The 27,017-nt window shown below is 43.9% G+C and overlaps 1 protein-coding gene and 1 long non-coding RNA gene across 12 annotated transcripts in view; one reads left to right on the top strand and one right to left on the bottom strand.

The window, feature by feature from the left end:
* Positions 1-27,017, top strand: part of rbfox3 (RNA binding fox-1 homolog 3) — a 1,262,719-nt gene that overhangs the window by 1,193,959 nt on the left and 41,743 nt on the right. For all 11 annotated transcript variants that reach the window (XM_033044598.1, XM_033044592.1, XM_033044596.1 and 8 more), the window contains 3 exons: positions 1,653-1,706; positions 18,929-19,061; positions 25,200-25,239. In XM_033044598.1, the coding sequence (XP_032900489.1) occupies positions 1,653-1,706; positions 18,929-19,061; positions 25,200-25,239 (227 nt within the window). The remainder of the gene's footprint in view (positions 1-1,652; positions 1,707-18,928; positions 19,062-25,199; positions 25,240-27,017) is intronic.
* LOC116988112 lies at positions 537-26,950 on the bottom strand. Its single transcript, XR_004415861.1, has 3 exons — positions 26,872-26,950; positions 15,830-15,842; positions 537-574 (listed from the first exon to the last, which is right to left on the bottom strand). It is a non-coding gene; the product is annotated as an uncharacterized LOC116988112 (long non-coding RNA).

Here is a 27,017-nt window from a genome sequence, read left to right as displayed (position 1 = left end):
ATTGTTAAGATAAAACACATAGAAGTCTAGCACCATTGCAATAAGCAAGTGCACTGAACATATTGCAGAGATAGGGTCTATAACATAGCATTTAATGTGAGCAATGGCTTCATGCACCTCACACGCGAATTTGTGTCGCAAAGAGTGCATTACTCAAAAATTAGTTATTTCCACAGAGATGTGCTTGCATTGTGCGCTGTTATTTGCGTGGTTTATCGCGACAGTTTCTGATGAGCATTATTTTAAATGCATTAAAATTATCCCAGGTTTTAATGTCAAGACTTGCACTGCTTTCTCAATAACAGTGAAATATTTGGATCAATTTTTTTTTCATGGTTAATTAAAAATTAGATTGATTCTCTTTTAGACAAATACTGTTGCAATAATTTTTAAACACTCGCTATTGTCACTGTAAGGGGATACCTGTGCATTTTTATTTAGAGTGAAATGCATTTGTGAACAGAGCTTCATGGTTTAGCTTAGTTTAGGGATACAGCCAGGAAACAGACCCTTCGGCCCACCGAGACAATACCAACCATCGATCACCCGTTCACACTAGTTCTATGTTATTCCACTTTCACCTCCATTCCCTACACACTAAGGGCAATTTACAGAGGGCCAAATAATTTACAAACCAGCGCATCTTTGGGATGTGGGAGGAAACTGGAGCACCCAGAGGAAACATACGCAGTTACAGGGAGAACGTGCAAACTCCACACAGACTGCACCCAAGGTCAGGATCGAACTCGGGTTCACGGGCGCTGTGAGGCAGCAGCTCTACCAGCTGATCCACTGTGCCAGCCTGTAATATTTTGCTGCAGAGAGTGAACTGAGGCCACCTCACCTCTGATGGGTCTAGGATGAGATGAGGAGTGTACCAACTCTCAGCCGGTACAATGGGACATTTACTTTAAGATAAATTAAGTTTGCGTTATTTGCCAGCGGTAAAAAAAGCTTGGTTCATTGACATGTGTTGTACATGTATTGTTTTACACCAGCAAGGTGGTGCAGCTGGTAGAGCTGCTGCTTCACAGCGCCAGAGACCACGGTTCAATCCTCACCTCGGGTGCTGCCTGTGTAGAGTTTGCACGCTCTTCCTGTGACCACATGGGTTTCCTCCAGGTGCTCCGGTTTCCTCTTACATCCCAAAGACTTGCAGGTTTGTAGGTTAATTGGCCCTCTATAAATTGCCCCTAAAATTGCCCTTAGTGTGTCAGAAAATGAGGTGACATAGAAGTAGTGTGAGCAGGTGATCAATGGCCGGCATGGATTCGGTGGGCCGAAGGGCCTGCTTCAATGCCGCATCTCTTAACTAAACTAAACTAAATTATCTTCCTCAATTTGTTTTATGTTTGATATTCTCAGGCCCTTTGGAACTGTTTTCTCTGACTAAATGTCTTCCAACATTTGTTTGGCTTCAGTGCTATTTAACTAACCTTTTTTTTGCGCTGCGCAGGTGACTGTATAATTTATACATTCTAATAAATAAACGCAAACACTAATGTGGAACTGTGCTGTAATTACCAGCCCTGGGTTGGTGAAGCACCGATTCCATGGTGAATGAAAGCAAGTGTTAAACACTGGGGTTAGCTATGATGAATGAAGTTTGCCATTACAAAGCTGTTTCACACCAGACCTGTCTCTTTTTTCAGGCTGGAAATTAAATCCAGTTGTCGGCGCTGTCTACGGACCGGAGTTTTATGCAGGTAAATAATTTTGCAAGTCAGAAAATAAGTGAAAGCAATAAAGAAGGAATGCAGTTTGAAAAGGTGAAGCAGAATGATTGAAATGAAAGCAGGTGACAGAAGGATCTCATTTTTCATTTTTATTCCCTGTTCCTGATTCTGTACCAAATCATCTTTAATGGATACCGCCTTCATTTCAAAGCTAGGCAGTCTGTCGGGCTCACTTGATTAATTTAACACAAATCTTCACTCTTCCCTAACCGTAGCACTGCGCTTTGCCAAGTCTTAATGTTGGCATATGCTCTGCTTTCCCAGGGGAGTGGGTAAATAGTCGTCTTAGCCCGGCCACATTCCTTGGGTATATTCGCAAATGATTAGAGACGGATTCAATGTACTTTCACGAGAAATAAACTGGATCATCAGTAATTAATCACTGTTTATCAGCAAGCTCTTTACACGAGCATTCCGTTCTATCAGTGATTGTAAATCCAAAGACAATGATTAGCAAGCCTCCCTTCTTTCAACCTGTATTATTACTCTCAAATCTGTTTCACTGCAATAACAAATGGAGCAGTAACCTGTTTAAACAGAATATATCCCTTTTCAGCAGCCCCACATCGTCCAATTTTCTGCCCAATATTTTACATAAATATCTCCTTGTTTTGCTTACTGAAGCCTTCTCACGGTTAGAAATTGATTTAAAAACTCCCGAGTAGAGATTTAAAAGCCGCTGCAACCAGCATCCAATGATTTGCTTGTCGCCTTTCTGATAGTTTCCATGAATTCCAAATGAAGCTCTTAGCAATCTTCGCACACAGGAGCTACTTTGAAAGCGAGTCTATCTGAAAGCAGATCGCCGCCACAATGTTTAAATTTCATTGAGTCCTTATCAAGCTTACAAAATGTGCGATCCACTTAGTGGGAAGTATGGAATAAAGAGGAATGTAGTCCCTATTTGAATCACCTCTTGTAAGAATATCTTATCAGAGATCATATTAAAATTGAGTACAATATCTCAACAGAAGGTATTTCTTTTCTCAGAGATACCTTCTCAAAGAGTCATAGTGCTGCACAGCATGGTAACAGGCCATTTGGCCCACTTTGTCCAGGCCAAACAAGTTGGCAAACTGGGCTAGTTCTATTTGCCTACCTTTTAACCTTCTAAACCCTGTACCGCATAGAAACAGGCCCTCCGGCCCACCTTGTCCATGCCGACTAAGTGGCATTCTAGGCTCGTCCCATTTACCTGCATTTAGCTCTGTAAAAACCTTCCCATACATCTATACATCCAAATATCTTTTAAAAGTCAGAATTGAATCCACTTCTATAGCTTCTTCTGGCAGCTCATTCCAGAAACAAACTACACTCTGAGTGAAAATGTTGCCCCTGAGGTCTCCCTTAAATATCTCCCCGCTCACCTTAACCCTTTAAGGGCCTGTCCCACTTACGTGATTTTTCCGCCACTTGCCGACACCCGTCATAGTCGCAGCAGGTCGCCAAAAATTTGCAAAATGCTGAAAACTCAGTGGCGACCAGAAAAAGGTACGACTCTTTGGGCGACTACACACAACCATACAGACGTCACCCCGCGACATGTCTAGTTTTAGAAACATCTACCCTGAGAGAAAGACTGTAAGCGTTCACTTCATCCATGCCCCAATTTCAGAAGATTTCAGTACTGTGGATAAAAGCCATTTGAAGACACATTGCGAGAACGCTTTTTTAAAATGAATCTGTTCACGGGAAATTGACCAGGTTGGCAAGCCCAGTATTTATTGACCTTTCTTAGTCCCCCTCTGAATTCAGTAGCCAATCACATAGGTGTGTCTGGAGTCACATATAAACCAGACCAGATGAGTATTTATGGCATTCTGACAAGAGAAATCTCTTCCTAAACTTAGACCTTTAGAGTTTAGAAATACAGCAAAGAAACATGTCCTTCGGCCCACTGAGTCCAACGCCGCCCAGCGATCCCCCGTACACTAGCACTATCCTACATATTACGGACAATTTTACCAAAGCAAATTAACCTGCACACCTAAATGTCTTTGGAGTGTGGGAGGAAACTGGTGCAGCCGGAGTAAACACAAAACACAAACAAATTCACAGGGAGAATGCACAAACTCCATACAGCAATGGATTGAACCCGGGACTATGTCGCTGTGAGGCAACAACCCTACCACTGCACCACCGTGCCGCCCCGATTTCTGAACCTCTCTCTCCTTGTAGATTCTCATTACTTGCTGGTTACGTTTTTTGCCTTGTTCTCCATCCTAATCAGTGATTTCTTTGTGATGGTAAACAAAGATACGGTGTAATGGTCCCTCTAAAAAGTTAAACGTCTCTATTTCACTTTATGGCCACGACACTAAGGTTTATAAATCGTGCATACTGGCACCTTCCTATCTACAAAAAAATCACTGGTCCTAATGCTCCTTGTAGTTTGGTTACAGATTGTGTTTGGTAAAAGTTCATGAAGCTTTCTTCATGTTTAAGAAGTAGTACATATGGTTTTTGTTTACAGTCAGCCAAAATGGGCATATATTTTTGGTTCTCCAGTTTTATGAGTCACTGTGTGCATTGCCTTGAGACATTTTTTTAGTTTATAGATGCAGGCATGGAAACAGGCCCTTCGGCCCACCGAGCCCACGCCGACCATCCATCACCCATTCACATTAGTTGAATGTTATCCCACTTTTGCAACCACTCCCTTACAAACTAGGAGCAATTTACAGAGGCCAATTAACCTGCAAACCTGCATGTCTTTGGAATGTGGGAGGAAACTGGAGCACCCGGAGAAAATGTACGCAGTCACAGGGAGAACGTACAAACTCCGCACAGACAGCACCCAAGATCAGGATCGAACCCAGATCGCTGGCACTGTGAAGCAGCAACTCTGCCAGCTGCACCACTGTGCCGCCCTGTTGTGTTGTGATGCAAAGCTATAGAAATATTAGGATATTTTGTAAGGGTATATTGAGTGGTCAGAACTGATGATTTACCTGGCTGAAGAAAGCCCAGACCCGAAACATCACCAATGTTCTCCAGAGATGCTGTCTTTTGTCCCTTTGTGTATTATCCAGCGATTCCAGCCTCTGTTTCCACCTTGTTTTTTACCTAAACCTATCTGTCAGTGCTGCTTTATGGTCTGTAGTACAGGGGTAAGACTTTCTCCACTTGTTGAATGTCTACAATGCTCTCCTTGCAATATTGCGAGAAATATCTACCTGGGGAGACTTTCACTGGCTTCTGCACATGCTGATTCCTCGCTGAGGTTTGATTCCAGAAAACTCAGCCATGTTTTGAATCACGGCCTGAATGTTGACTGACTTATCCTCAGCGGATGTCCGCATTTGGATACTTCCAGCAGCATTGAATGTTGGTACCAAGGTCAAACACTCCCTTTGTCTTATAGTCTCAAAACCTGTAGTCCCTATCTCCCAATCTACCTCATTCCAGCCGTTGTGCTTTTTTATCTGCAGTTTCTTAGTAGCTGTAACGCTATATTCAGCCCTCTGCTTATTTTTCACTTTGCATTACTTGTTGTACTTGTGTATGTTTTGATTGTAGCCCTGGTATGATTTGTCTGGCTAGCACACAAAGCAAAGATTTTCTCTGTATCTCGGTACACGCGGCAATTATAAACCGATGCCACTACCAATCCCAATGCAAATTCTTCTCTTGCCAATCTTTCTCTTTTCTGCTGTCTATCAGGAGTTGATTCTTTGTTGGATAAGGGTACACAGCTGTCCTCCATGACATCATCTGCCCATTTCCTCCACAGATGCTGCCTGACCTGCTGAGTTCCTCCAGCACTTTGTATTTTTCTCAAGACTCCAACATCTGCAATTCCTTGATTCAGATGTGTTCCACAGGGCAAAAGTTGTCCTTTATTACGTTGGCCAATTCATGTGACACTGGGCAAGAATGAAGAAGGGTCCCAACCTGAAACGTCACCCATCCATGTTCTCCTCAGCTGCTGCCTGACCTGCTGAGTTACTCCAGTACTTTGTGTCCTTTTGTGACACTGGGCTGTTCAATCGGCAGGTCATAACAAGGCAGCCTAATTAGGTCCAGATAGTCCACCGAGGCAATGAAGGTGGGCTGGGAGATTCCCCTCTCCCACCACCTTTACTGTCCTCCTAACTGTGATCAACGTGTGGCCTTTACTATTGCCCAGCTGTGCTCTGGATCAGGCACCAGCAATTACAGATGCTGGAATCTTGAGCAAAGCTAAACATCAGTATTACATTTTCTGGTCACGCAACATGTATTTATATTAATTATGCATCTGGCATCTTTTTGTCTACTACAAAAAGTGCTGAAAAAAAGTATTAGAACTTAGCTATCCGCTGCCCCTTTGAGTTACTGATCTTCTGTTTCATAAAGAATCGAATTATAGTTTACCTTTTGTGAATTTTCTTTGCCCTCTTGACCACTTCTGAATCAAGGAGACACAAGGAATTGCAGATGCTGGAATCTTGAGAAAAACACAAAGTGCTGGAGGAACTCAACGGGTCAGGCAGCAAACTGTGGAGAGAGTAGTGAGATGATGTGTTGCATTGGGACCTTTCTCCAGACGGACAAATGATCCCAATCCAAAAGGTTGTGTGGCCATTCCCTCCACTGATGCCGCCCGACTCGTTGAGTTCCTCCAGTGTTGTTCTTTGCTGCACCGTAGTTGGACTGGGTTACGCATTGTAATATTTTCTGAGTCGTAGAGTCACCGAGCATGGAATCAGGCCCTTTGGCCCAGCTTGCCTATGCCGACCAAGATGCTCCATCTACACTACTTCCACCTGCCTGTTTTTGGCCCATACCCTCTAAACTTATCCTGTCCAAGTGTCTTTTACATGTTGTTATAGTTCCTGCTTGCTCTACCTCTGGCAGTTCATTCCATATACCCACCACACTCAGTGTGAAAACATTACCCCTCGGGTTCCAACTTAATTTTTCCTTTCACCTTAAACCAATGTCCTCTGGTCCTTATCTATACTCCCAAGCCTTTCCTGACGTCCACTGAGTGAGGGCTATATGTATATATGTATGTAGTTTGTTTGTTTATATTATTCTTATCACAAATGTAAAGCACTTTGGCCAACGAGAGTTGTTTATTTAAATAATAATAATAATGGATGGGATTTATATAGCGCCTTTCTAATACTCAAGGCGCTTTACATCGCATTATTCATTCACTCCTCAGTCACACTCGGTGGTGGTAAGCTACTTCTGTAGCCACAGCTGCCCTGGGGCAGACTGACGGAAGCGTGGCTGCCATTCTGCGCCTACGGCCCCTCCGACCACCACCAATCATTCACACACATTCACACACATTCACACACAGGCAAAGGTGGGTGAAGTGTCTTGCCCAAGGACACAACGACAGTATGCACTCCAAGCGGGATTCGAACCGGCTACCTTCCGGTCGCCAGCCGAACACTTAGCCCATTGTGCCATCTGTCGTCCCAGGATGGATGAATAAGCTATTCCCCTCATGCTTTTATACCCCCCTCATTCACCCCCTCGTCCCCCTGCGCTCCAAGGAATAAAGTCTTTGCCTGCCCAACCTCTCTCCATAGGTCAGGCCCTCGTGCCCTGGCAATGTCCTTGTGAATCTTCTCCGCACTCTTTCAGGAGTCAGGAGTGTTTTATTGTCATATGTCCTGAAATGGAAGAATGCAGCACCACTTCGTACAACACTACAGATATTTAAACACAGTGCTCTATAAACACCATAATAAATAACAAAAAAACTCAGTATATAAAAAATCATAATAGTGTAAAAGCACAAATGATGTAGTTCGGAGGATGGTGAACAAAAGTGCTGGAGAAACTCAGCGGGTGCAGCAGCATCTATGGAGCGAAGGAAATAGGCCCGAAACGTTACCTATTTCCTTCGCTCCATAGATGCTGCTGCGCCCGCTGAGTTCCTCCAGCACTTTTGTCTACCTTCGATTTTCCAGCATCTGCAGTTCCTTCTTAAACAAGTAGTTCGGGGGATGTTGTGTTTAATAGCCTGACCGTTATTGCTATCTTCCCAATAGCAGGATGACCAAAGCTGAAGACAATACTCCAAATGCAGCCTCGCCAACTGAAAGATGAACTAAACATTGGGAGCCATAATTAATGTGCAGTATGTTATTAATTAGTTAATTAACCCAATGCTGAAAGTACATGGGAAAGGTTGCTCGTTCTGTTGTGTAACACTGATGGCAGCCATCTTGCAACAGAACAATGCCAGATCAAATGTGTGACTGATCCAGAGAAGATGATTAATACACTGTTTAATCTGCTCTTGATTAGCATTTTAATTGAATAATCAGCACAGCTGTAATAGCTCGTTCATTCATTATTGGTTACAATGAGGTGATTGTCATTGAGAGCTCCCTTCCAAACAGTTCCACTCCGAGAGCAGATGAACCAAGTTGTGAATGAGGATGCCTCCACAACAAGGCGGCAATGCTGGGGCACAGTGTCAGGGTGAAATATCCTGCCAGCCCTATTTACTGAGATCAATGATACTCTTTGTCATCAATCCAGTGAAATTGGTGACACCGACTAGCGTTGCTTCAATTCCCCACGACATGGTAACTGCAAGCACTAATATTTAATAGAGATACAGCGTGGAAACGGGCCCTTCGGCCCACCGTCCACTCCGACCAGTGATCACCAATACGCTAGCACTATCCTGCACACTGGGGATAATTTACAATTTATTATCCAATGTCGGCGGCCTATACGTGGCGACTCTTTGCATATTTTATGCAAAACAAAGAGCTTCACTGTGACATGCCACATGTGACAATAAAATATCAATCAACAAATTAATTTGCAGAAGCCAATTAACCTACAAACCTTGCATCTTTGAAATGTGGGAGGAAGCTGGAGCAACCGGAGAATACCCATGAGGTCACAGGGAGAACGTGCAAACTCCTCATAGACAGTACCTGTAGTCAGGTTCGAATACGGGTTTCTGCCGCTGTAAGGCAGCAACTCTTGTAGTAAAACACAAAGTGCTGGAGGAACTCTAGGACATCTGCCTGCACATGATCCATATCCCTCCATTCCCTGCATATCCATGTCCCCTCTAGAAACCTCTTAAACCCCACAACTGCAAAATATTGTTATTATTTGTTCAGAATGTTGATTTTGGATTGGTTTTGGTCTGTGATTGCACACACAAACCTGAATACAGGTGCTGTCTGTACGGAGTTCGAACGTTCTCCCTGTGACCGCGTGGGTTTTCTCCGGGTGCTCCGGTTTCCTCCCACATTCCAAAGACGTGCAGGTTTGTAGGTTAATTGGCCCCTGTAAAATTGTAAATCGTCCCCAGTGTGTGGGGTAGTGCTGGTGTACAGGGTGATCGCTGGTCGGCGCGGACTCGATGGGCTGAAGGGCCTGTTTCCACGCTGTATGTCTAAAGTGTAAAGTAAAGGTGTATGATGGTTGGAGTGGAAAATTAAAAAAGAGCGGTAAAAAATTTAAATGCTCATTTTATCATCTGATGAATGCAAATTGTGGGATAAAGGAAGACTGAGAATAAATTCTGCATGTACAAGTGTGTTAGTGCCCACAAGATGCGTGTATAGAACTGCCCATGTGTGAAATGTTTCGCTCTTTGTTTAAATTGCTTTTAATCTGTGTGATTGACTCACAGAAATAGTTTTGACTGCTGTAGCTACTTCAAGGTTGCCAGATACTGATGCATTAAAATGAATTTAAGGATTGGATCAGTTAGTTCGGCTGACGTGAGATGAACTTGCTGCTGTGTGTGCCAGGAAAAATGAAATCCTCCACAAAACGACACCAAATAACGGCCTCGAACCAATTCGAAAAAAAATATCTAATCCTTTAAAATGTTTCCAATATTCAATATTAAAACATCAAGTTTCTTCATTCTTCATTCCTTTCCTGTTCGTGATCTGCATCTACTAAATAAAATAGCTATCAATATTTGCCTAAGTTAATTGATTAAAATAAACTGCCTTGTGGAACAGTCAATCCCAAGAGGTCTTCCGTGGCCATGTTCAATAGTGTGGTCTTACTCTGAAAATTGCGTTAGCAAATTGGTTGATTGATTGAAAGACACACTGTGGAAACAGGCCCTTCATTCCACCAAGACCACCATGACCATCGATCACCCATTCTCACTAGTTCGATGTTATCCAACTTTCTCATCCACTCTCTACACACTAGTTTAGTTTAGTCTAGTTTATCGTCATGTGTACCAAAGTACAGTGAAAACTAGGGGCAATTTACAGAGTTACCGATTAACCTCCAACACCAGGCATTTGAAGAAAACTGTTATTTTACATTTTGCATGGTTATTTTCATGCAAAGATTTTCGCAGGGTGTATCAAGCCCTGTAATATATTTTAGAAATAGATCTTTAACCTTTCTGCATTTCCCCACAGCTGCTGCCTGACCTGCTGGGTCTTTTCAGTATCTTCAGTATCTTGTTTGATGCAGTATTTATAATATATTACTTCTGCGTAGGCAAACGTTTTTCTAAACTTGCGAAACCAAAAGTGGATTAAGAAGTTTCAGCCCACTGGTTTTGAGGTTAATTGGCTGTTGCAATATTGCCGTGAGGGTGAGTGGTAGGTGAATCGGGGGAGCGTGTTGGTATAACGACATGTCCAAGAAAGTAGGTAAAGGGAGATAAATAGGGTAACGTGACTGAGGTAATTACTCTGAGAGCTGGCATAGACTTGATGGGTCGAATGGCCTCCTCTCATGTCATAGAGTCATACAACACAAAATCTAGTTCTTCGGCTCAACTTGTCATAGCTACACAGAGTCATACTGCATTGCAACCTACACCGACCAACATGCCCCCATCTACACTAGTCACACCTGCCTGGGTTTGGCCTATATCCTTCCAAACCTGTCCTATCCATGTACCTGACCACATTTATTTTAAACATTGTGTTAGTACCTGCCTCAACTACCTCCTCTGGCAGCTCGTTCCATACACCTACCAACCTTTGTGTAAAAAAGTTACCGCTCAGGTGCCTGTTAAATCTTTCTCCCAATCACCTTAAACCTATGTCCTCTGGTTCTCAATTCCCCTACTCAATTTCCAGGTCTTTTCCTCTCATCATCTTGTACACCTCTATAAGATGAACCTTCATCCTCCTGCGCTCCAAGGAAGAATGCCCTGCTCAACCTCTCCCGATAGCTCAGGCCCTCAAGTCCTGGCAACGTCCTCGTAAAACTTCTCCGCAATCTTTCCGTCTTAATGTGATCTTTCCTCGAGCAGTGTGACCAAAACTGAACACAATACTCCAAGTGCGGCCTCACCAACATCTTGTACAATGTATGACAATAGACAATAGGTGCAGGAGTAGGCCATTTGGCCTTTCGAGCCAGCACCGCCATTCAATGTGATCATGGCTGATCATCCCCAACCAGTACCCCGTTCCTGCCTTCTCCCCGTATCCCCTGACTCCGAATAGACATACGATGTCTTAAGGAAATATATTAAATTCAGGAGCAAGGCCATAGTAAGTAATTTCTTGCTTTCACGCATTTCCGGTGATGACGTTGAAGTCACATTTGAAATTCATTGGTCAATTTCATTTAAAGCCTTGTGCACTATCATCTACTCAATGCTTTCAGATAGATTGACTGAATAGACTGAAGGGTATAGCATAGAAACAGGCCCTTCGGCCCACCATGTCCATGCCGCCCATTGCTCACCCATTCACACATTTTCAATGGCACTTTATTCTCACATGTACCAAGTTACAGTGAAATTCATTTTTGCATACAGTTCAGTACAACAACTACTTCACATAAGCACATCTTAGATAACAGTACGGGTGTATAGAAATAGTACACTGAGTACAAGAGGCGCCAGGGTCAGCACCATTTTCAAGTCCCAGTTGCTGTTCTCTATTCTATGTGATCCCACTTTTGCATCTACTCCCTACAAACTGGGGGGCAATTTACCTACAAATCCGCCCGTCTTTGGGATGCAGGGGGAAACCGGGGCACCCGGAGAAAGAATGTGCACACTCCACACAGACAGTACCCAAGGTCAGGATCAAACCCGGGTATCTGGCGCTGTGAGGCAGTGGCTCTACCCGCTGCGCCTCAGGTTGTGTGGTACATTTCTTGCAGAGGTCGTCGTAGCCCCCCCCGGTCATGACTGACCATGGGTGATGCATCCTAGTTGTTGGCTGCTTGCTCCAAACCTCGGCTGAAGCAGCGTCGCTTGTGGCTGAAGAGACCAATGCTGGAGTGACAGTCTCTGTAGCAAAGGTCACATTTGTGTGTGTGTGGTCTCTGGTTTGTTGAAGTTGCCGCTCTCCTTTCTGCGTGCCCGCTTGTCATCCGCTGCATCCAACGGTTTCTCTTTCCCCGTTTTGAGATGTTGGTTCAGGGTATCTCTCCACCTCGTGCGGTCGGCTGCAAGACTCTCCCAGGACTACACATCGATGTCGAGCGCCTTCATATCTCTCTTGCAGACATCCTTGTAACGTAGCTGGGGGTGGCCGATGGTTCTCCTCCCAGATGTCAGTTCTCCATTGAGGATGTCTTTTGGTATAAGGCCATCCTCCATGCGGTGGACCTGGCCTAGCCACCGCAGTCTGCGCTGCCTGAGTAGCGTGTACATACTGGGAAGGCCAGCACGAGACAAGATCTCGGCGTTGGACACTCTGTCTTGCCAGGATATGCCCAGGATGCGGCGGATGTTTCTCAGGTGGAAGGTGTTGAGTCTTCTCTCCTGCCTGGCATATGTAGTCCATGTCTCACTGCCCCATAGCAGCGTGCTGTTGATACAGGCGTTGTAGACTGCTATCTTTGTCTTCCCTGTCAGCTTTGGGTTGGTCCACACTCGAGTTGTGAGGCGAGCGAGAGTTGTAGCTGCCTTCCCGAACCTCTTATCAATCTCTGTGTCCAAGGGAAGATTGTCGGTGATGGTGGAGCCGAGGTACGTGAACTGATGGATGGCATCAAGTTCGTAGTCGTCGATGGTGATGACAGGCGGCGCCTCTGTATCCTACCCCAAGACGTTTGTCTTCTTCAGGCTGATGGTCAGCCCGAAGTCTTTGCATGCCCGATAGAAGCGGTCCATCAGTGCCTGTAGTTCCTGCCGGGTGTGGGACACAACTGCAGCGTTATCGGCAAATAACATGTCTCTGATGAGAGCTTCACGTACTTTTGTCTTTGCTCTGAGGCGGGTGAGGTTGAAGAGCCTGACATCTGATCTAGTTCGCAGGTAGATCCCCTCTGTTGCAGTGCCGAAGGTCACAGCTACACAACTAATGCCATAGTCAGCACAAAGTTATTTATTTTCCAACACTAATCTTCTCGGAACGATCGGCAGCTTTGGATGTAAAGGATAATCCATTTTTTCTTTTTTTCTTCTTTCTTCCCATAGTGTATTTAAGCATGGCACATATTGAAGGCTTTATGCTATGAAGCGTGGAGCTGTGATGTTTTTGCGTTCAGAGAATAAATAATTTATCTTCATAAATTTAATGGTTCAATGGTGGTTCAGTAGTTGATTTATTGTCACGTGCACAGGAAGACAGTGGGAATCATGTTCTACATACTATCCAGACAAATCCCACTACATGAGTACGATAGATACTCTTCTGGAACAGCTGGCAGAGAGTCGCCATGTTCTGGCATCATCTTGCAACTTCCATGCCTTTGAAAAGTCTGACCTTGCCCCAAGGAGACGTGCTGTTTCTTATTTTCTCACGCTAAGGCCCGGAGTCCTGGCGGCACTGGATCGGTGAAGTAGGGGTCGGCCTGGCCCAGCCCGATGCCGTCGGCTCCTTCCACCGCCACTCCGTGCAGCTACCTCAGTTCGATCCGCTCGCCCGCCCGCCTGCTGTAGGGCTTCCTACGGCCGCCTCCGCCAACACCGCCGCCCGCAGTTGTACAGGCGCTTATTCCACAAGTGTTGTTGCATTTGAGCCAGAGTAAAAAATCAAGCAAGTCAGGCATGTTTAATTGTAATATGCACTGGGAATTGAACCATGACATTTTCTTACTTGCTGCAGCTTAACAGGCCAATTGATGCAAAAACGCAATAACTACGTAATAATCAATAATACAATTAATTATCAGTATTACTCAGTAACTAACACCATAATAGTGCAAAACCAAAGTCTAGAGTACAACTGTTTCTTTCAGCTGTTATCATGCAACTGAACCAACCTACCAACAACTAGAGAACGGTCCTGAACTACTATCCACCTCATTGTAGATCCTCAGTCTATCTTTGATCGGACTTTACTGGACTTAATCTTGTACTAAACGTTATTCACGTTATTCCCTTTATCACGTGTTTGTAAATTGTGGACGGCTCGATTGTAATCTTGTATTGTCTTTCCGCTGACTGGTTAGCTCGCATCAAAAGCTTTTCACTGTACCTCGGGGCACGTCACAATAAATTAACTGAACCTCAAACCACAACAAAGCCCATAGGAGACTGGTGCTGAGATAGGGTTGTGGCCAGTGTAGTGCAGCGTTCAATAGCCTGATGGTTGTTGGGAACAAGCTGTTCTTGAATCTGGAGGCCACAGTTCTCAGGCTCCTGTACCTTCTTCACGATGGTGGCAGCAAGATGAGAGCGTGGCCAGGGCGGTGTGGGACTTCAATGAGATTGGCTGCTCGATAAAGTTTAATGTCATTATTTAATTTTCCAACCAGGCATATACTGGCACCTTGTTGTCAGCAGTGTCTAGGTATAGTGTACTGAGACGGTACACAAGAGTCTATGTGTAGGAAGGAACTGCAGATGCTGGTTTACACCGAAGATACACACGAAATGCAGGAATAATTCAGCGAGTCAGGCAGCATCTCTGGAGAAAAGGAATAGGTGACTTTTCGGGTTGAGTCTGAAGAATGTTTTTGACCCAAAACATCACTTATTCCTTTTAGTTAGAGATACTGCCGGCTCCACTGGGTTACTCAAGTATTTTGTGTCTATCGTCAGCATACTGGAGTTGCCAGATTTGGCACCAATTTCAAGTCCTAGGTGTTGTCAGTGCAGAGTTCTTAACCTGACCATGAAGGCCCATTGCCCTGGTGGTGTTGTAGGGTTGGCCTGGCCAAGCCAAGGGTAGCCGTTGTTGTCCCCCACGGCTGCTCTACCACTCCGTGCAGCTGCAGACCATGTCCGGTCCACGTGATCGGACTTCTCGGCTCGGCGCCCGGTCCAGGGCCTGCAGCATCCCCCCCCACCTTCGAGGCATTGCACCACCTCCCGCAGCCGGTCTGCTTTTCCAACTCCGACTTCCTCCTCTCCAGTCCTCAGAGCGAGCCAGGGCCAGGCTCTGGGTGGGTTCCCCGTTCCGCGGCGTGCAAGCCAGGCCCGATGCCACGGTATGGTTGCAGCTCGCTGCGATCGTTCTGCCACAGGGCTCACTGGAACCCTCCATGACATGAAGGGCCGAAGAGCCTGTTTCCATGCTGTATGACTCCATGGCTGGCGACAGAAAATATTGATGCCAATTGTACTAAAGATGACCTAAAATAGATTTTGCAACAAGGTTTGATATCTGTTCCATTGCTGCTCGATCAATAAGCCATTCTCATTGCAAAGAAGCACTGAGTGATTTTCTGTAGCAAATTCAATCATGGAAATGAGCGGGAAAGAGACAAATCAACTTATTCCAGGAGGACAAAGTGAGCATCATATGTCCAGCACCCATCAACAGACATTAGATCATTTTCCTCTCAACATTATTTCTCACTCAAGAAGCATCTTGAAGTAAATTCCAACTCCGAGTGTCTGCAGCAAAAACTCCTGGGTTAAAAGCAACATGGCTAGATGCAGAATGAAGTTCATCTGTGCACTATAATTCCCCTCAGCCTCCTGAAGCCCAGACAAGAGTCGCCACGAGGATTTAATTCTCATGTACCAACAGAATAATTAAATTCTTACTTACTGCTGCTTAACAGGACAGTAAATGCAAAAATACATAAATATATAATGATCAAAACTAGAATAATTTAATAAGAGTAATACTAGGTAACCATAATAGTGCGAGAAAAATGACGTTCGTTGTGTGACCAAAGGCACAGTCCATAGAGGATCACAGTTGCTGAGGTCGGTGTTGTGCAGTTTCCAAGAGTCTGATGTTTGCTGGGAAGAAGCTGCTTTTGAACCTGGAGGTCACCATTCTCAGCCTCCTGTACCACCTTCTCGATGGTAGCAGCGAGATGAGAGCGTGGCCAGGGTGGTGTGGGTCTTTGATGGTATTGGTTGCCTTTTTAAGGCGGTGCCTATATAGCAAAACTCGTACGAGTGAGATTATCCAAGAATATCGATTTGCCCCTTGACCAGTAAGGGTTGGTCTGAGACCATTAAGTCTCGACACCCAGGACAGTGCTGAGCAACAAATACAGCCTTTGTTTGAATAAACTCTGGGTTGAATTTGTAAATATCTGTGTGCAAGACATTGCCCCATCCACGTTTATCAATTATTCATCTTCCAATTTTTACTCACATTGAAACACAATAATGAACGAACTATCATGCTGCGAAAGTGACTGCAATAATGAATGAACAAACTCTAGTGTAAATGACAGGACAAGCAGAGGCAATGTTGATTCGCTGACCTCCAGTGTGCTGAGGTCTTCTATATTTAAGGAAACATTTCAACCTCATCTTCTATTCATTAATCAGCACCGCGTTCAGAAATATTGAATGTGTTGAAGAATACATTCACATCAGAGAACCATTTGTATCTTATTCCAGGAGTGGATTGTATCTTACCAATAACATCAGCCCACTCCTGTTAGACGTCTAATATGCTTGTTCTGATCATCAAGGTGAACCAGAGAGCTCTCAGGGATTGGTGGTGAATTGAATTACAGAATTATGCCTTGTGAAATGTTGATATTGGTCAACTATCATTGGTGCTGGCTCGATTGTAATCACGTACAGTCTTTCCGCTGACCGCTTAGCACGCAACAAAAGCTTTTCACTGTACCTCGGTGCACTTGACAATAAACTAATCTAAACTATATGCAGCTAAGTATCCAATGCCTTTGCTACCCCTTAATCACCCGCATTGAGAGCTCTCTGGTTTAGGTTTATTATTGTCACATGTACCAAGGTTCAATGAAAAATGCATGCTATTCAAACAGATCAGATAAAACATGTAGGAAAGAACTGCAGATGCTGGTTTAAAAGACACAAAATGCTGGAGTAACTCAGCGGGACAGGCAGCATCTCTGTTGAGAAGGAATGGGTGACGTTTATGGCCGAGACCCTTCTTCAGACTGATCAGAGAATACAATACATAAATACAAATACATCTATAGAATCTATAGAATCTATACAATCAAGTCAAACTCAAGCGCAATGCATAGAGCAAAGGGTGCAGAATATAGTTCTCAACATTGTAGTGTATCAGTTCCATAGACAAGGTCCAATGTCCGCAATGGGGTAGAGGTGAATCGGACAGTACCTTAGTTTATGGAAGGGCTGTTCAGAAGCCTGATAACAGAGGAGAGGAAGCTGTTCCTGTATCAGAAATCCTGGCACCAATGCAATGTGAGATCTTTATTGTTTATTTCATACTGATTAGTTCTGTTTCTTATTATGGGCCAGAATGTTTGAAAAGGGCTTTCAACTTATTCATGGCTGCACAGTGGCGAGTTGCTGCCGTACCGCACCAGAGACCCAGGTTCAATCCTGACTAGTGTTGATGTCGGTACGGAGTTTGTATGATCTCCTTGTGAGCGGGTGGGTTTTCTCTGGGTGCTCACATCCCACATCCTGAAGACGTGCAGGTGTGCAAGTTAATTGGCTTCTGTAAATTGTTCCTGGTGTGTAAGATGGTGTTGGTGTACGGACGATTGCTGCTAGATTCCATGGGCCGAAGGGCCTGTTTCTGCGCTGTATCTCCTGAAAGAAAACTAAAAAAAACATTCAACCTTTGCTGCAGGCCCTCCATGACACCTCATCCTTGCTTGGATAAGGAGGTCAAATCTGTGCATAAAACCCCACGTGCCTTCTCACCGAGGCCCAATATAATTGCAGGAAGACTTCTTACTCCGGCATTCAAGTTTTCTCATATAAATGACTAAATACCAACCTACTCATAATGATGTCATTAAGCTGGAAAGGATGCAAAAGAGATTGACCAGGATGTTACCTGGGCTTGCAGAGTGAGGTATAGGGAGAGGTTGGATAGTCTGGGACATTTTACCTAGGAGTGTACGAGACTGAGGGGTGAGCTTATTGAGGTGTAAACAATCATGGATAAAGTGAAAGCTCACAGTTCTTTCCCCAGGATAGAAGATTCTAAAACCAGAGGGCATGGGCTTAAAGTGAAAGGGGAGAGATTTAAGAGGAACCTCAGGGAAAACGTTTTCTAGTTGGAACCGTCTTCCAGATTGACGGAGTAAGGGGGGAAGAGAGCTGGAAAAGAGCGGTCAGGGCAAGACAAAGCCTGGCAAGTGATAGGTGGATACAGGTGAGGCGAGGAGGGGTGATTAGCAGATGGTTGGTGTAAGCTGGAGGTAAGAAGGAGACAAAAAGGTGTCAGAAAAGGAGAGAAGAGGGGGAATGTAATTTCGAGGCAGTTATGGGTGGAAAGGGGCAAGGGAGAGGGAAAGAGGATGGATAAAGAGAAATAAGGAACTCGGGAATGGGAGATGAGCTTACGGATGAGCGGGAGAAATGTGCGTGCACAGGGGTGGGGGCAGTGCAAAAAGATGCAGCGTGGGGGGAGGATAGGTCTTGAAATTGGAGAATTCCTTGTTCATAATTAAATGTTTTGATTGATTGATTGATTGAAAGATACAGCATGGAAACAGGCCCTTCGACCCAGCAGGTCCATGCCAACCATCAATTATCCATTGTCACTAGTTCTATATTATCCCACTTTCTTTACCACTCCCTACACACTGGGGGCAATTTTACAGAGGGCCAATTAACCTATAACGCTTAGAGGTCTTTGGGATCTGGGAGAAAACCGGAGCACCCTGAGGAAACCCACACGGTCACGGGGAGGACGTGCAAACTCCACACAGACAACACCCGAGGTCGGGATCGAACCCGGGTCTCTAGCGCTGTGAGGCAGCGGCTCTACCCGCTGCGCCGCCGTGCCTATCTTGTTTGGGACGTTGTTCCTTCCCTGCAATATGCATGGCAGAGGGTTCAATCAAACAAGTGCTCGCATGAAGCAGTGAATATATTTAGCTTCTAATTGAACTGTAATGGCCGTACTGCCCACATGGTAAACCTGATCTTCTTCTGTCTGCAGTGACCGGTTTCCCGTACCCTGCAGCGGGTGCAACTGTTGCCTACAGAGGAGCGCACTTACGGGGGCGAGGCCGCGCCGTCTACAACACCTTCCGCGCTGCTCCCCCACCTCCACCCATCCCCGCATACGGAGCGTGAGTACCAGTCCAAATACACCTCAGACTTTTTACTTCCATGCTCCTCCTTCAACTGTCCAGTTTGTTAACTGTATCTGATATTATTAGACCTGCCGTGCCTGGACCTTTGAATGTGCGGCAACTAATGCAGCGTTAACATTCACTGCGGATGTTTTGTGTGCCGTTCCAATAAGGCAATGGGGAGATGTGCGGTGTCTCCATTTTGTGCTTGGGCATGTGTTTGGTCTTATGCCTTACCACTTTTAAGATTAACTCGAAATAAATTACAAGCCAATTCGACAGTGCATTCAGAAAGTATTCAGACCCCTTCACTTTTTCCACATTTTGTTACGTTACAGCCTTATTCTAAAATGGGTTAAATTATTTTTTTTATCATCAATCTACACATAATACCCCACAACAAAAAAGCGAAAACAGGTCTTTAGAAATTTTTGCAAAGTAATTAAAAAGAAATAACAGAAATATCACATTTACATAAGTATTCAGACCCTTTACTCAGTACTTTGTTGAGGCACCTTTGGCAGCGATTACAGAAGATTACAAGTCTTCTTGGGTATGACATTACAAGCTTGGCACACCAGTATTTGGGTAATTTCTCCCATTCTTCTCTGCAGATCTTCTCAAGCTCTATCAGGTTGGATGGGGAGCGTCGATGCACAGCTATTTTCAGGTCCCTCCAGAGATGTTCGATCGGGTTCAAGTCCAGGCTCTGGCTGGGCTACTCTCATCTTTCCCTCGATCCTGCCTAGTCTCCCAGTTCCTGCCACTGAAAAAACATCCCCACAGCATGATGCTGCCACCACCATGCTTCACCCTAGGTATGGTATTGGTCAGGTGATGAGCGGTGCCTGGTTTCCTCCAGACGTGACGCTTGGCATTCAGGCCAAAGAGTTCAATCTTGGTTTCATCAGGCTAGAGAATCTTGTTTCTTATGGTCTGAGAGTCCTTTAGGTGCCTTTTGGCAAACTCCAAGCGGGCTGTAATGTGCCTTTTACTGAGGAGTGGCTTCCGTATGGCCACTCTACCATAAAGGCCGGATTGGTGGAGTGCTACAGATATAGTTGTCCTTCTGGAAGGTTCTCCCATCTCCACAGAGAAATTCTGGAGCTCTGTCAGAGTGACCATTGGGTTCTTGGTCACCTCCCTGACCAAGGCCCTTCTCCCCCTGATTGCTAAGTTTGGCCGGGCAGCTAGCTCTATGAAGAGTCCTGGTGGTTCCAAAGTTCTTCCATTTAAGAATGACGGAGGCCACTGTGCTCTTCGGGACCTGCAATGCTGCAGAAATTGTTTTATACCCTTCCCCAGTTCTGTGCCTCGACACAATCCTGTCTCGGAGGTCTACGGACAATTCCTTTGTCTTCATGGCTTATTTTTTGCTCCGACATGCACTGTCAACTGTGGGACCTTATATAGACAGGTGTGTACCTTTCCAAATCATGTCCAATCAATTTAATTTCCCATTGGTGGACTCCAATCAAGTTGTAGAAACATCTCAAGGATAATCAATGGAAACAGGATGAACCTAAGCTCAATTTTGAGTGTCGTAGCAAAGGGCCTGAATACTTATGTAAATGTGATATTTCAGTTATTTATTTTTAATTACTTTGCAAATATTTCTAAACACCTGTTTTCACTTCTTCATTCTGGGGTATTGTGTGTAGACTGATGATAAAAAAAAAATTTTTAATCCATTTTAAAATAAGGCTGTAACGTAACAAAATGTGGAAAGAGTGAAGGGGTCTGAATACTTTCTGAATGCTCTGCATAAAGTGATGACACAGGAAACTGCAGATGCTGGAATCTTGAGCAAAATGTAAAATGTTGGCACTCGCTCAAGTTTAGAAGGATGAGAGGGTATCACCTAGAAAATTACCGAATAGTGAAAGGCCTGGATAGGGTGGATGTGGAGAGATTGTTTTCACCATTGGAAGAGTCCAGGATTGGAGAACACAGCCTCAGAACAAAAGAATGTACCTTTAAAAAAGAGATGAAGAATAATTAATTTTGCCAGAGGGTGGCGAATCTGTGGAATACATTGTCACAGGTGGCTGTGGAGGCCAAGTCTGGGTATTTTTAAGCGATGACAGGTACGTGATTCGTCAGGGTGCCAAAGGTTATGAGGAGATCAAAGGAAAATGGGGTTGAGGGAAAAATAGATCAATCATGATCGAATGGCAGAGTGGTTTTGATGGGCCAAATTATGTCCCTATGACATGAACATACTGGAGGAACCCAGAGGGTCAGATATTATCTGTAGAGGGAATGGACTGATGACCTTTCTCCAGACTCGTGGATTAGGGAGAGAAAGGTGGAAAAGTGAGATTAAGCGTGAGACAGGGAAAGAAGGCTGAAATTTCCACCTACCCCATCAATCTGAGACAGGGTCCCATTGTGAAACATCGCCTGACCATTCCCTCCATAGATGCTACCTGACCCGCTGAGTTCCAGCAGCACTTTGTGTTTTGATTGGGATGGTGAATTGGCTATCAATTAAACTTTGTCCTACATTCTATAAAAAATCTATACATGATTCTACAAAAGGATATTCCCTTTTAGATGGATCGATTCTCATCTGCTTTACTTTGAAGCTGTAAAACATAACGAAAGATTTGTCACGATTGGGGGAAATGTTTTCAGGAAATGCTAATTGTCATGTATTTGGAAAGGGTTTTTACAAAATGCTAATTGTAGCGAAATTGGTTCCAGAGAACAGACATGAAAACTGCCTGTTCCTTCTGATCTTTAACCCTGGGTGTGACCCCGAATTTAAAATCCCTCTAAATTAGTGGCTATAGGAGTTCACTTTTGTCTTACTGTGCCCTTTCAGAGCTGTGCAATCTTTTAGAAATGATTCTTGCTAATTTAAAGTGAAGCAGAGACAATAAATATCGCTGCTAATAAAAAATAGCTGGTGGAAAAATTCTGCAAATGATGCAGTAACAAGGTGGCAGGGAATCGCTGTAAGCAAGGTAATATGAAATCGAGGACAAATTTGCTCTTGAAAGATTATTTGTTTAACACAGCGGAGATGCATAATTGGATAGCGTTTTAATTAAAGTTTTAATAGGAAAATTATTTGTCCTCAATTTATATTTGAATTTCTTACTTTTCACTACAAATGTGTATAATTAACAGTCCGGATCTTGCTTGCTAATGTCAACGGTTCGGAGCATGTTGCCACTGAAGCAACAGTAAGGTCAGGATGCCCACACGCGTGGTGTCAAACATGGATGTCACGGACTAATTGAATGGATCTGTCAGTGTGCTGGACTTCTTCGGACTTTGCCTGGATAGAGTGGATGTGGAGAGGATGCTTCCACTAATGGGAGAGTCTAGGACCAGTGGGCACAGCTCCACACATGGAGCCCAGGTTTGCTGAGTTTCTCAGTGCACGGCCCCTCAGGTGCTGTCCAATCCACCTGATGGATCCAAAGCCCTATTGATTACAACAGTGAATGCAAGGCAGAAGAATCAGGACGACAAGGGAAGGAATAATTTCTCATTAGTTTAATTTCCTTATTTTGAGTATTTTAGTTTAGTTTGGTTTATTGTCACGTGCACTGAGGTACATAGAAACATAGAAACTAGGTGCAGGAGGAGGCCATTCGGCCCTTCGAGCCAGCACCACCATTCATTGTGATCATGGCTGATCGTCCCCTATCAATAACCCGTGCCTGCCTTCTCCCCATATCCCTTGACTCCACTAGCCCCTTGAGCTCTATCTAACCCTCTCTTAAATCCATCCAGTGACTTGGCTTCCACTGCCCTCTGTGGCAGGGAATTCCATAAATTCACAACTCTCTGGATGAAAAAGTTTTTTCTCACCTCATTCTTAAATGACCTCCCCTTTATTCTAAGACTGTGGCCCCTGGGTCTGGTCTCGCCCAACATTGGGAACATTTTTTCCTGCATCTAGCTTGCCCAGTCCTTTAATAATTGTATATGTTTCTATAAGATCGCCCCTCATCCTTCTGTGTAAAACTTTGGGAAATGTGTACTGAGGTAGAGTGAGTGTTTTAGGGGAATCCCACGCGGTCACGGGGAGAGCATGCAAGCTCCACCCAAACAGCACCCAAGGTCATTATGGAACCTGGGCCTGTGATGCTGTGAGGCAGCAGCTCTTCCAGCTGCACCACCGTGCCGTCTGTATAAAATAACAAATGGGTTGGACACAGAGAAACTCTTTGCACTTTCCTGCCCCTCTTTCAGCAGAATCCAATTAGAATTGTGCAATGGAGAAGTTGGAGAGGAAAGCATTTTACAGAATAGGAGGGGAAACGAGGAAAGGACAAATGGGCAAGTCCATGATGAGGTGGAATGAAGGGGAGACTAAATGAATGATTGACTAAAAATGGAATTACTGTAAATAATTGTGTGTTGTGTCTACGATTAAAGCAAAGTTAATGTTTCAATTGCCTTTCGTGGCTAAACAAGGGAAGGACAAATCTACCAAAGGCCAGGCTTATTTCCCCGAAATATATTCTCTCTTCCTTTCTACCCTGAAACTGCCTGCCCTACACTGTATTTCCAGCATTTTCAGTTTTTATGTTACGCTTGGTGCGACTGACAGAGATTCAAAGCAGATAGTCAATGCCTGTAATCGGACCCAACACACATTAACACACAAGATAACCATGATCCTCCTCAGCTTAGAGTCATCAAATGATACAGTGTGGAAACAGGCCCTTCGGCCCAACTCGCCCACACCGGCCAACAATGTCCCAGCTACACTAGTCCCACTTGCCTGCGCTTGGTCCATATCCCTCCAAACCTGTCCTATCCATGTACCTGTCTAACTGTTTCTTAAACGAGGGGATAGTCCCAGTCTCAACTGCCTCCTCTGGCAACGTGTTCCATACACCCACCACCCTTGAGAAATTAAATAATGCAATTCCTTAAAATAGTTACCTATCCAAATGTAGGCAAATTCTCCTTAGGTTTGCTTATTAGAGCGCAGCATGAAAGGAAATTAAGACTAACAACTTTTATTGTGACCATCTTACCAGGGTGTAACAGATCTGGAGGCAAACCTCAACAAATCCTTTAAGATCACCTGCATTTATTATTCATGTTTCGTATATAATTTGAAGCTTAACAAAACCTGCAAAGAAAGTCATTAGTAGCTGGATTGCAAATAATATATTCCTTGCACAACGTTTGGGGAGTTCAGTGTTGAGTTAACAAGTCACTGTTTTTTGGAGGTTAGCGTCATGTTTAAAACTTTCATCTGGCAACAATGATCTCACACCTACACTGCACCTATTTCCCAACATTAGCCTTAAAAATCAAAAGCGCAAAGAGCTGGTGTATAAAGTAAATAGAATTTACCAGCAAGAGCATCATCTGATCAGGAAAAGGGGACATCTATATGTGGATATCAACAAATTTTAGATTTATATAGAAATTACAGATATTATAGAGCCTTATATTTCAATCTCACCATTTTTAAAAATATTGTATGTCTGACCTGGCCAGTGAAATTTCATTACACCAATTGGTGTATGTGACAATAAATGAACCTTATGAACCTTATGACCCACTGCCAAGTGCTCCGTTGAAACACTGCGTATCTGTGAATTAATGGAATTCATTTTTGGAGATTTATTTTTTTTATTTTTTTATTTTTTGGTGCAAGATTTTGGGAGAAGAAGAGGGTTGTTGTGGAAGAGGCAAACCTGTGATTAAAAAGTACCTTCAGGCTCTGAGGATTTAAGCTGTGACATCTGAATGAAGACCTCAGAAATCCTCCTGTTGTGCCGTACACCCACACCAGGTTCCTACACAGCCTGCAGAATGTCAATCTCCAGCAAAGAGATGCCAAAATCAGACCTCCTTTTGGCATTGGTTATCACACAGGCAACAAGAAAACTATATATATATATATCTCAGTTACTTGATCATCTTGAACGCTGCATGCCTTCTGGGGACAGTATATATTAAGCAAGGTTCAATTTGAACAAGCTTCACTTGACAAAGGAATGGAACTTGTTGGATTGGCATGAAGTGAAACCAGAGCTGAAGGGTTTTGCTCATTAGTCGAGCTTGCCCTGCGATCAAACTGAGTTTATGGGAGTGTTTTTTTAAATATAATCAAATATGCAAAATATAATCGGTGCTCTTCCTATTGTTTTGCAGAGTTGTGTACCAGGATGGGTTTTATGGAGCAGAAATCTACGTGAGTATTGTTTTTAAATCAGATCATAGTCAAGTGATTAGCAAAGGTCTCAGCTGACAGTTGTCATCCCATTATGGGAATTGTGCAATTTAATACGCAACCTGATCCTGTCCTACAGCTGATGTTGCTCACGTTATTGGATTCAGTCAAGTGTCAAACAATGCAAATATTGTACTTACAAATCAATAAGTCTACCTCCATAAAGTGGCTGCTATTTGATGAGCATTAAAGCCACACTTCATGTACTTGGCTCAAGAGATTCAACAAATCAAAGAATCATAGCGAGACATACAGCGTGGAAACAGGCCCTTCAGTTCAACTTGCCCATGCCGACCAACATGCCCCACCTACACCAGTCCCACCTGCCTGCGTTTGGCCCTTACCCCTCTCAACCTAATGTGTAGGAAGGAACTGCAGATGCTGGTTTACATCGAAGATAGACCCAAAATGCTGGAATAACTTAGCGGGAGAGGCAGCATCTCTGGAAAGAAGGAATGGGTGATATTTCAGGTCTAGACTCTTCTTCTGAATTCAGTCTGAAGTAGGGTCTCGACCCGAAGCATCACCCATTCCTTTCTCCAGAGATGCTGCCTGTCCTGCTGAGTGACTCCAGCATTTTGTGTCTATCTTCCTCTAAAACCCATCCTATTCATGTACCTGTCTAAATGCTTCTTAAGCCTTGCAATAGTGCCTGCCTCAACTTCCTCCTCCGGCAGCTCGTTCCATTCACACACTACCCTTTGTGTAAAAAAAATATCCCCCAGGTTCCTAATCTAATATCAGAAAAATAAAATGGAATTGCTCCAATATAGAATCGGTTTGTCTGGCTCCCAACTAAATTAGTCCCCTTAATCCAGCATTAACAAGTATTAAAAACTCAGAGATAACTAAGTTATCAGGAGGAGAGTGAATCACTTTCAACAAATTTATCCTATTAAATAACGCAAAGTACATTGGCTGCAGATTATATTCAAACCAAAATAAATCTCAAAAAAGAATATTTATACCTAGTAGTTACAAGTTAGAACTTGAATCATAACGATTTTGTAATAATGAGATGAGAGATTGCTGCTTTCCTATTAAATTCCCTATTGAAAGAATTTTATTAAACTATTGCTTAACAGCCAATCTGTGGAAGAATGTGGCCAAGAAAGGATCAATGAACGAGTCTGAAGATCTAGCAAGTTTATTCCTATATAAAATACCGCTACAAGGTAGCAGTTTACAATACATGTAACATATACGCAGAAACTGAATTTCTAATCAAATTTAACAATATCACTTTATAACTTATTTAATGGTAATATTAATCAGTATATTTTATGAAGATATAAAGGTGCCATTGCACACATAGAGTGATACAACATGGAAACAGGTCCTTCAGCCCAACTCATCCATGCCAAGATGCCCCATCTCCCATCTACACTAGTCCACCTGTCTGCGTTTGGCCCATATCCCTTTAAACGTTTCCTATCCGTGTATCTGTCCAAGTGTCTTTTAAAAGTGTCGTATCAATTGAAAATGAAACTACAGTTAGTTTAGTTTAGAGATACAGTGTGGAAACAGGCCTTTTGGCCCACCGAGTCCATGCTGACCTTTTCACATTAGCCCAATGTTATTCCACGTTCCCACTGCCTACACACTCGGTGCAATTCACAGAAGCCAATTAACCTACAAACCCACACGTCTCTGGGATGTGGGAGGAAACCGGAGCACCCAGAAGAAATCCACGCACTCACAGGGAAAACGTGCAAACGCTTAGAGACAGCACCCAAGGT

This window comes from Amblyraja radiata, chromosome 26 (genome assembly GCF_010909765.2).
Source record: "Amblyraja radiata isolate CabotCenter1 chromosome 26, sAmbRad1.1.pri, whole genome shotgun sequence".
Lineage (NCBI taxonomy): Eukaryota > Metazoa > Chordata > Chondrichthyes > Rajiformes > Rajidae > Amblyraja > Amblyraja radiata.
The sequence above is the reverse complement of the archived record's forward strand: the minus strand, read 5'-3'. Positions and strand labels throughout refer to the sequence as shown.